The 10,916-nt window shown below is 41.4% G+C and overlaps 1 protein-coding gene across 1 annotated transcript; it reads left to right on the top strand.

The window, feature by feature from the left end:
• The first annotated feature begins 2,577 nt into the window (after nt 1–2,577).
• josd2 (Josephin domain containing 2) lies at nt 2,578–10,898 on the top strand. The gene is made up of 5 exons (XM_085471510.1): nt 2,578–2,658; nt 2,868–2,996; nt 3,799–3,924; nt 4,915–5,109; nt 5,373–10,898. The coding sequence occupies exons 2-5, from the start codon at nt 2,875–2,877 to the stop codon at nt 5,479–5,481; spliced, it is 552 nt and encodes a 183-aa protein (XP_085327636.1). The 5' UTR covers nt 2,578–2,658; nt 2,868–2,874; the 3' UTR covers nt 5,482–10,898.
• Nucleotides 10,899–10,916: the final 18 nt, after the last annotated feature.

Raw genomic sequence — 10,916 nt, 5'->3', positions numbered from 1 at the left:
TCCAAAACACATGCAAACTCCAAAACACTTGCTAACGAAAAAACACTTGCAAACTCCAAAACACGTACAAACTCCAAAACACTTGCAAAATCCAAAGTGTTTGGAATTTGCAAGTGTTTTGGAGTTCGCAAGTGTTTTGGAGTTTGTACGTGCTTTGTCTCTAGGGGCCACCGTATTTTTCCGCATACTGATGCTCGATCAGACAGGTCATCGTGACCAAATCTTGACCTTTTTGCCAAAATTGTCCCACTGTTTATAATCAAGTTTAGAGAGATCTTTTAAGTGATTCCAAAACACTGCCATAATTTATGAAATTTTGGGGTTGATACCTTATGTATGCCGCTAGAGGTCACTTTTTGAGTTTTTTGGTATGGTGAATGTATTTAAGGTAGACACACGTAATTAGCAGCAGGTGTGTTGTTGATCGGAAGAAGGCAAACAGTTTGTGACCGCTGTGCTGCTATGTTAAATTGTGGAAATAAAGAATCTAAAGGACAAGATGAGTAAGGCTGGAGTTATTGGACTGTATCAAGTTTAATATATTCATGCATACCAGTGAAATCGCGCGTCATCCCTGTCAACAGATACCTCAGTGGCTTCAAGCGTAGGCTTAGCCTCTACAGTAAGACAAAGCTTTGTCACCCTAACCGTTACAGTAATTAACAAATCTATTAGATTACTTGTCATAAAATCTGTTTAAAACTAAAAAATATTTTGTTATCTATTAGACACACATTAAACAGAATTAGTTTTCCCACACTGGACTTCTTTAAGAAATTATTCAAGTGCAACATCTATCCATTAAATCTTTTCCTGTTCAGGAATGCAAATAATTACATTTATCTCAATAAAAAAACAGACAGATTTAACATTTTTCTGTAATAATGTAAATTTGAAAATTTACAGTTTTCAGTTTATGGATTTACTTGCTTCTGTTTTAATTGTTTTAAGTTCTAACTTTATTATTATACTATGGAGAATATTTATTAAGAGCTAATAATAATTTGCTAATAATTTCAGAATATATAAATTTTTCGACTCCTTCCTTTAGGGGTCGCCACATCAGATCATCTGCCTCCATTTTACCCTGCCCCTAACATCCTCCTGTGACACACCAACCCTGCATGCCCTCCTTCACGACATCCATGAATCTTCTTGGTGGACTTCCTCTTTTCCTTCTGCCTGGCAGCTGCACATTCAACATCCTTTGTCCAATGCATCCACCATCTTTCCACAGCACATCCCCAAACCATTTGAGCCTTCTCTCTCCAGCTCAGGCTCCTGTCTTTTTGTCGGTGGCACCGTCTCCAAACTAGACATCACAGCAGGTGTCACAACCATCTTGTAAGCCATTTTTTTCACTCTTGCTGCTATCCTTCTGTCACAAATCACCCCCCACACTTGTTTCCAACCACTTAACCCTGCCTGTTCTTAACCTCTCTTATGCACTGTTTGTTGTCTTGGATGTGACTCCAGGTATTTAAACTCATCCAACGTTGCAACCTCTGCTCCTTGAAACTTTACCTTTTCACCTGTCTAGTCTAGTCTAGTTTAGTCATGCTTCTACTTACTTTCTTCAGCTCTTCGCCCTACTCCTGGTTTTTACTACAAATCACAATGTCGTCTGCAAACATCATTGTCCACTATTTCAGAATAGAATAAGGCAGTCATGTAGAAATCTCAAGTCTCACCAAACAATGCATCAAAGCCTTAGTCGGGCAGGCTTTGAAAACAACATTTCCTTTGTCCCACACGCCATCAAAATGTTTAACTCCTCTCTGGAGGGGAGAGGGAGGGGAAACAGGTGGACAAAGGAGGGGGGAACAACTAAGCTGTAGTGCCTCTTCACCTCACTGTGCAATACCTTTTGTGCAATACTTTTGTTAATAGTCAATGGTTCAATAGACCTCAATACTTGAAATGTGCAATTCACTTGTATTTTTATTTTTATTCCTATTTATTCTATTTATCCCCTTCGTATATTTTATTTATATATGTCTCTGTATTTATATATGTGTGTGTGTGTGTGTGTGTGTGTGTATATATATATATATATATATATATATAATATTCTGTAACTGTAACTTCTGTCGGTGCTGTGCTTTTGGAAACCGAATTTCCCAGAGGAACCCACCCGAGGGATTAATAAAAATTTTTCTTATCTTATCTTATCTTATCTTATCTTATTTCCTACATATTTTTATTTATTTATTTATTTCGTTTATTTCAGTTTGGTGGTTGTACAACTTAATTTCATTTAGTTTAGTTATATTTTTCCTAGAATATAGTTTTTTATTTTTATTCGAGGCTTAGCTCACTTCATCAACTTCAGTCTGTATCACCGCAGTCAGCAGTAATCAGGCTCGTCACTAGGGGGCGCTGCAGCATCAGCTCAGTGATTAGACGCGGGGAAGAAGTGTGTGTGTGTGACACCATTGGTGAGTTAAAGATGAGTTAATCCTGCCATTATTATTACTTTCCTCTATTCAGCATAATTAGACTGTTAAACTGGCGGGGTTTCCAGCCCTGCTGTGAGGGACGCATACGGACGACAAAAAAACCCCAACACCACCTCAACAACAAAGGCTCAGCTTCCGGTTTCTGGATGTAGCTGTCAGGCTCCATCATCATTTAAACGGGGCATCGCTTTATCAGCAGGTTGGTAGCTTCGTTTAGCTATTGTTGATTAATAATAGTTTATCGGGGCGATGTTTTTCCAAACTGCCAGCAGTCATAAACACAGTGTATACTCAGATTTTTCAGCTTCTTTTACAGCGAGCAGCCGCTAGCCTGAATGGGCTACAAACTGCTAGCTAGCAGATGTAACATGACAGTTAATTAACGAGACTTCTCGTTTGTCTGTGAAGCTTTAGTATGAGCGAAGGAGAGGTGTTTCATGAGAAGCAACGATTGGAGCTGTGCGCAATTCACGCACTCAACAACGTGCTCCAGGAGCGGGTGTTTACCAAAGAGACAGCCGACGATATATGCAAAAGGTAGGGGAGCCTCTGGGTGACGTGACGGTGTACGGAAATCTGTACACAAACCAGCGACAGCATTCAAACGATCCATCTGCTAAACTCACCAATGATCTGACCAGTTTATAACCTCAACATTCCAGACAATACTCCATCATTTGTTTACCCTGTGAACAGACTACCATTTTTCTGCAATGCAGCAGCTGCTTTTATCTTCTAAGGCGTGTGTGAGATGCTGAACATGACAGGTTTTCATGTTTAGCTTCAGTTTTGGCAGTGCCGAGCAAGGCTTTTACTGGGAACTCCAAGACTCAAGCAGAAATTACTGAATTCCCTCATTCAGCCATCATGTCTTCCACCTAAAAGTGAAAAATGCCAAACATTTATTCTTAACAAAAGCTTTAATTTGATCAGAAGTGTGTGGGTGTTTGTTGTTGTTTTTACATTCACTGTTGGGAAAATTTAACATTAAGTTTTTGTGGGGAAAGAGCAGTGGGTGCTGTCCGTGTAGCAGAAACCATTGTTTTTCAGTGAGGCTGGCATGTATGTCAGCAGCCATTAGCTTAATTGAACATGAGGCCAGATGAGTCATGATCTCTGTGGCTTTTGACAAACAACATTTATTTGAATGCAGAGCAGCTCAACCCCAACCCCACAAAAACACAGCTTTTTCATATCGGTGTGGTTGTTTTGGGACAACAGTTATGCATTGTGATGATATTTATATGCAAGAAAGTAAAACAAATCTAAACAGTTTTGTAAAGAAGATGCAGTATAACATTTGGTTTTTTAAAACTCTGCCTTTTTTCTCTTGTGGCAGGCTGGCTCCACAGTGTGTTGTGAACCCACATCGGTCGGTGTTAGGGACGGGAAACTATGATGTCAACGTCATCATGGCGGCACTACAGAGCCGGGAGTTGGCTGCGGTGTGGTGGGACAAACGCAGGTAAGTGAGTCACACTGAAGTCTGTGAAATGAGAAAGTCATTTTGTGTAGAGGTCCCGCCTCTGTGCTCATAATGTTGGTGTTAAATTTGAAATTTACTTTTTCATTTACACTATGTCTCCAGGCTGTTTGTTCTACCTTTCTCCTTTACTTAATCTCACAGTCGCTTTTTTTAAGCCATACCTATACAGCTGGTTGTTAATAAAAATATCCAATTAGACAATTACATGGAAGCAACTCATTTCGTTTAGGAATTTAGCCATCAAAACACAGTCAGGATGACCTGCTAAAGTTTAAACTGGGCATCAGAATGGGGAAGAAAGATGATTTAAAGTGATTTTGAACGTAGCACGGTTGTTGGTGCCAGATGGACGGGTCTGTTTATTTCCGAAACTGCTGATCTTCTGGGATTTTCCCAAGAAACCATCTCCAGGGCAGAACACCATTTCTGAATGTGCAACATGTCAAACCTTGAAGCAGATGGGATACAGTATCAGAAGACTAGACCGGGGGCCACAAAGGGAACTGAGATTACAACCAACCAACCTAGTTTTAGCAAGGTGTACCTAATAAAGTGGCTGGGACTGTATACTGCAACGGGATCCAGAATATTGAGATCAGCTCTTAGTGCCAGGCTGTTGTAATAAAAGGGAATTCTTGAGACTATTTTCAGACACAGATGGTGGGGGTTTTTTTTCCCTTAAAACAACATCTTAATTTTAAACCACTTGTGATGTAACCCTGAGGCGTTGTTGGATTACACATAAAAAGCATATTGGCAGTCTTACCAAACCGCAGCTACATGTGAAAATGAATTTTGTGCTTTGATAGATTTACAGACTCAGTAAGTGCTGCAGAAGTAGGCTATCCGGGTCGAGGTCATTCATAATGAAAAATGCCCTGAGATGCACTGCGCGTAATAACTGGTTAAGTAAGACTATCTCAAAGTGGCTGATTTAGTGATTTCTTTCTCCCCTCTTTCAAACTGCAGGGAAGTTGAGAACCTCTGTATGTCAAAGGTCCAAGGCTTTATTCTGAATGTCCCATCACGAGTATCTTTGGGGATTGTGTCCCTCCCGCTCCGGCGGCGGCATTGGCTCGCAGTTCGGCAAGTTAGCGGACAGTACTACAACCTGGACTCTAAGCTGAAGAGTCCGGTCTGCATCGGCGGAGAAGCAGAGCTGCGGTAAGAATTGCGCACGTATACGTCCAATGTTTCCCGGACTCTCAGGAGCAGAGACGTAATCTCTGTGTGAGTGATTCTGCTCTGACTTCGATCTAAACTTGGCTTTGGTGTGCTGTTTGAACTCATTGAGTGAGTCATACCATGTGACTGGTCACATGGGAGTGGGGGTTAGCTCATTGTTTGTTTTGTGTTAGGACACTGTGCTCTATTAAAATCCCCACTGTCTGTTCTTCTAACCTTCTCTCTCTTCGCTTCTGTTTCAGCACATTTCTCACTGAACAGCTTTCTCAGGACGTGGCAGAGATGCTGCTCGTTGTCCGACGGGAGGTGGAGGAGGACGGCTCGTGGCTGAACGCTGACAGCAAGAAGTGATGCCTTGGGACAGAATATAACTTTGCAAAGCGTGGGGGGGGGAACCCTCCTCTGGGGAAATGAAAGACATTTTGAAAGAGAGAAGCAAACACCTCGTTAAAAAATATCTTCAGGGAATGCACTAAAATACATTTAATATCTACACAAACATACAAATTCCAAAGAGAAGTATAGGTGGGTATTTAATCCTGAAATGAAGAACTGCTTCATTGTAACGGCTTAAAAAAGAAAACCATTGCTCTGGTATGACCCATCTATCTGCAACGTCAACTATACTCTTGTACTTTTTGTTTTAACTCTTTGAGTTGACAAAGTTGCAGGTTAGAGGCAAATGTGTGCTAGTTTATGACACTTTTGTTGTGACCTGGGCCCTATTTCAGGAAGCCGGTTTAGAAAACTCAGAGTGAAAAACGATACGCAGGGTTGAGTAACCCCGAACTGTCCAACTCGGAATATTCGGTTTCAGAAAGGCTGATAACAATTAGTTCAGTCAACGCGGAGTTGCTTTAACCCCAAGTTAAGCGCGCGCACGAGGATACATAAAGCCCTGATTAGTGGAGCACAGATTAAGCGAGTCACCATGGAGACGGAAGGAAAGAAGGCGCGGTCAATGTATTTTACAGCGCTTGAGGCCGAAATTCTGATGGCAGCATATGCCGATAACATGCAAATTCCGCGGGAAAAAAGTAACACAGCCTCAGCTGCAAAACAAAGGGAGCATGCATGGCAAAACAAAGCCGACAGAGTCAATGCGTGAGTGTTAATTTAAACATTGATCTAGGGATTTCCACCCATTTAACACGTTATTTTATTATATTTCATTTTATTTTTTATTTCATACATTTTATTTTGTGATGTGATTTGAGCGCAGGTGCAACCCAACAGGCCCCAAACGTTCCTGGCAGCAAGTAAAAATGAAATATAAAAATATAGTCCAAACAGGTAAGGTGTAATTGTAGTCAAAGGAGCTTGCAAAGAAAAGCGTCTGGACTTCTTTAAGTTGCCTGAAGACGTTTCACCTGTCATCCGAGAAGCTTCTTCAGTTCTAAGGTCAAATGGTGGAGAGTCCCAGATATAAACCTAGTGGGAGTGACCCCCCACAGAGGGACAAAAGGACCCCCTGATGATCCTCTAATCGCCTGAGCCAAGGTGGGAAACTGGGCGTGGGTCCCAATCAGCCAGAGTTTCGGGTGTGTTCATTGTGAAACCTGGCCCCACCTTATCATGCGAATTCCTGAGGTCAGATGGCCCAGGATGTGAGTGGGCGTTAAGGCGTCTGGGAAGGGATCTCAAAACTGGATTATAGATGGCAGAGAGTTGGTGTCGTAAACCCCCGCCTCTGTTCAAAGATGGTCGCTCACAGTGGACAAAGATGGCTTCTTTCACTCCTCTTTCAAACCATCTGTCCTCTCTGTCCAAAATGTGAACATTGGCATCCTTGAAAGAGTGTCCTTTATCCTTAAGATGCAGATGGACTGCTGAGTCTTGTCCTGTGGAGGGGGCTCTTCTGTGTTGTGCCATGCGCTTGTGAAGTGGCTGTTTGGTTTCTCCAATGTAGAGGTCTGAGCATTCCTCGCTGCACTGTACAGCATACACCACATTGTTAAGTTTGTGTTTTGGCGTTTTGTCTTTCGGGTGAACCAGTTTCTGTCTGAGCGTGTTGCTGGGTCTGAAATACACTGGGATGTCATGCTTGGAATTGTATTATGAGCCATAGTGCTTGGTCTGTTTGTCCGATGTAAATCAATTGCAGTTAGAGGCTACATTAATTTCCCCTCTGTAAGCACTTATTGAAATTATCTGAGCACATTACAAGTACATATTTGCTTACTCTGTATGCTCAAATGTGACCCGTTATAGCCAACAGAAAAAAAAGCAGAGGCCCGAAAAACAGGTGGGGGTCCTCCACCACCACCACTCACAGAGGCTGAGCAGTTGGCTTCCACATTTGTGATAATGTTGGAAGCATCACATATGATCTTCACAGTGCAGAGAACACAAATTAGCATCCATTAGGGGAGACCGGGGATAGTTGTAACATTTTTGACATTTCTGTCTGTAAATTGGAGCTCTTTTAAGGTAGTGGATTCAAAATTTAATGCAAAGTATTTACATGTGTCGGCTATTAAATAGTGCAGCTATTTTCTCTGCAGCACAATTACCCATTGCATGGTATGGCCTCAAACATAAGGAGTGAAATGTTACAATTAACCCCATAGTCTGGGTTAGTTGTAACATATCCTGGGGTAAAATGTAACACAATGAAATAAGGGTACTAACAAAACATTAACATGTAATCTTTGTTTATTCAACACATGAATGCACTTAGAGCCATTTATTGGACTTGAGTTTGGCCTCATTGGCTCAGTGGGCATTATAACCTACAACTCTTGCACCAATTTTAAACATAACAATGAAGCTGAAAAAATGTAGTTGTTCACCAGCATCGCAATTCCATTACTTTTTATCCTGGCTTACCTTGGTGTGGTTTGCAAAGTGCTTCAGAAAGATGAGGAAATCTGTTTCGTGCATCCATCCTGACTTATTTCCACTACCAGTACTTCCTACTTGTCCATCTCTGACACAGTGGTCTGCATAATGTACAGTATGTGTGGGAACACAAACAGTGGAGGAATTGTGTTGCCAATGGCATTAACCGCATATACAAATGCGACCAGTGAACCTCTCTCTGCTGATGTCGCTGCCCCAACTTGTTTAATATAAGTTAAAGTAATAGTGTGGTAAGTTGTAACATCTGCATTATTGTTACAACTGACCCAGACTCCTATAGCCATGAACTAGCTAACATTACAGCCAACGGCTAAAACACTAGCTCTAAAGACCTACACAGAATATATCCCCATAGACATACAATTTAAATTTGATGAGTTTAACTGCAAAGCAGATAATGCTATTAAACATTGAAATAAAGTAGAAAAACTTACTTTTTGGCATACAAATTACTTTTTTTCATGTTAAATTGTCTGTGTTTGACAAAATGTGCTGACTTTTCACATGTGATAGCAGAACTGAGTTGGGCATGCACAGGATGAGTCACATCATTTGAAACTTAGCCCTGATTGGAGAAATTGGAAGTGTTACAACTGACCCACGTTACAACTATCCCCGGTCTCCCCTACTATAATGAAATAATTTGTTAGTTTGAAATGCTACAGGGAACTATGTACCTGTACATTAATGCTGTGGAAAGACTTCCTGTTCACATAGTCTCCTTCATTTACTGAAGGAGCAATGATTGGAATGTGAGTGCCATCTATACAGCCAATCACGCCTGGGAACCCTGAAAATAAATGTAAAATTTAAGTAGTAGTTCAAGTATCACCACATCATGTATTAAGTTTTGTTCATCCTGCTACCTGCAATTTTGTGGCATCCCTCTTTGATAAATCTTGTGGGTCTATGACCGGGGAACACCACAGACGAGTACAGGAGACGTTTCAGTGCAACTGTAACATTCCTGACTGCCCGACAGACGGTAGCCTTGGAAACGTGCTCAGCGTCACCAATATTATACAGAAAGCTCCCGTTTGCAAAAAACCGAAGTGCAATACAAATAATATGTACAGAACTGAGAGAATGTCCGCGATGTGTCACATGAGCAATATTAGGCCTGAGGATGTTATTCAAATAAATTATAGATTGTGCTGAAAAACGGTAACGTTCACACAGAAAATCATCAGGAAATGATAAAATGTCCGAATGCGCTCTAATCACTCTCTCCCGGTGGAGAGCTCTGCGGAGAATTTGGGCTTCAACATCTACTGGCTCTTCAAGGAAGGGGCACGCCATGTCTGACACTTCCTACAGTCAGGTTTCCGACAAAGAGGCGGAGAAAGTCAGGGTTAGTTGAAGTAAACCTGCTAGGGGGCAGGTTAGCTTCACGGAGTGTGTCGTCATAGTAACTCACTCAGAATTAATCTAAACTCGCTTTGTGAAACCGAAAACCCAGAGTTTTCGTTAACTCAGGGTATACTTACTCAGAGTTTGCACTAAACCGGCTTTCTGAAACGGCCCTGATTGTGAAATGTTACTGTGTTTTTGGTAACTGGAAAAATTTGATTACTTAAAATGCTATCAGGATGAATTCGCCACTTAGGATACTGTTGTCTTAGATCCAGTTTGTTATGTCCTTCATGCGTTATGGTTATGCCAGAATGCGTTGATTGTGAAGGAGCGCCATCTCTTCCTTCACCCTTGTTATTAACCTTCTATGCACTGCAGCGTTTGAGTTATTTGCACTGTTTGTCTTTGTTAGCACTCATGCAGGCACAGGAGCCTTGAATGCATCGCCTTAAAGAGGCACCAGAAGACTGCGCCAGTGTCTTTGCATGTGTTCATCCATTTACTTGACTTCTTGCGTTCTTTTTAGTCTAGTTACACAGTTGTGATCAGAAGTTTACACACACTCTTCGTGGGCACGAATGTTATGACAATTTGGGGCTTTTAATGCTTTCTTTGAACATTTTTTTTTCCAGGGTGGAATGATTGTACAGCATACGTCTTTAATGACTTTTTTTAAAAACAAGAATTGGCTGTGCAGGTTTGAAACTGGATTTTCTCTAAACCACACAGGGTTAAATATCTGCATACACCCACACTAATATTTGGTTAAATTTCTCCTGGCATTTTGCACCTCAGCCAGACTCTTTTGGAAGCTTCTGGCTGAATAGTTGACCACTCATCCTGGCAGATATGGAGTTAATTTAAATCAGGCACAGAGACAGTGTTTAAGCATAGTCCATAAATTTTCAGTAGGTTTTGGGAAGGCCTTTCCATTAGTGGATGTAAACCTCTGACCACAGCTGTGTTATAGTTGTGTGGTAAAGTTGTACAAGCCACACGCTGAAGAAGCTCCATCAGTCCATTTTTCTTCTGTTTATCCAGTTCAAGGTTGGGGTAGTTAGGGTGGTCGGGGGGGGGGCTGGAGCCAATCCCAACTGTCACAGGGTGAGAGGCAGGGTACACCTTGGTCATGTTGCCAGTATGTTGCATGGCCAAGACAGAGAAACACGACCATTTACACTGACAGTACATTTAGAGTCAAATAACTTAACCCTATGCATGTTTTTGGACTTTGTGAGGAAGCCACAGGACCCAGGGAGATGCTGCGAAGAGTAAAGTAGCTGATATCACGAAGAGTTAGTGAGTGAATCCAGGTTTGGGGTACAGAGCAGTGTTAAGTTCACTAATCTTGAAAACCTGCAAAAACACTGGACACATGACTGTATGTAGGCGCTACACTTGTGTTTTGTCTCCCCTAGTGATCTATGCATATCTGAAAGAATAGGAGCGCTGTCTCTGATACACACTAGTGAATAACTTACACATAAACCTAAGCTCAGAGGTGAATAATATTTAAATTTATATTAAACATTGACCTTTTGTTTTAAGTACAAGTCTGTGTGTGTGTGTGT

Source organism: Copadichromis virginalis, linkage group LG11 (genome assembly GCF_057382275.1).
Source record: "Copadichromis virginalis isolate Kocher_CV1m ecotype Utaka linkage group LG11, C_Virginalis_male_GT1.1, whole genome shotgun sequence".
Classification (NCBI taxonomy): Eukaryota; Metazoa; Chordata; class Actinopteri; order Cichliformes; family Cichlidae; genus Copadichromis; species Copadichromis virginalis.
Note: the sequence above shows the minus strand (reverse complement) of the source record. Positions and strands in the feature narration are given on the sequence as shown.

What these genes read in the sequence shown, in the direction of transcription:
- josd2 (XM_085471510.1), top strand. Translation starts at nt 2,875, where the DNA reads ATGAGCGAAGGAGAGGTGTTTCATGAGAAGCAACGATTGGAGCTGTGC. An exon ending in GTGTGGTGGGACAAACGCAG is followed by an intron (nt 3,925 to 4,914) that starts GTAAGTGAGTCA and finishes TTCAAACTGCAG; the next exon opens with GGAAGTTGAGAACCTCTGTA. An exon ending in GGCGGAGAAGCAGAGCTGCG is followed by an intron (nt 5,110 to 5,372) that starts GTAAGAATTGCG and finishes CTTCTGTTTCAG; the next exon opens with CACATTTCTCACTGAACAGC.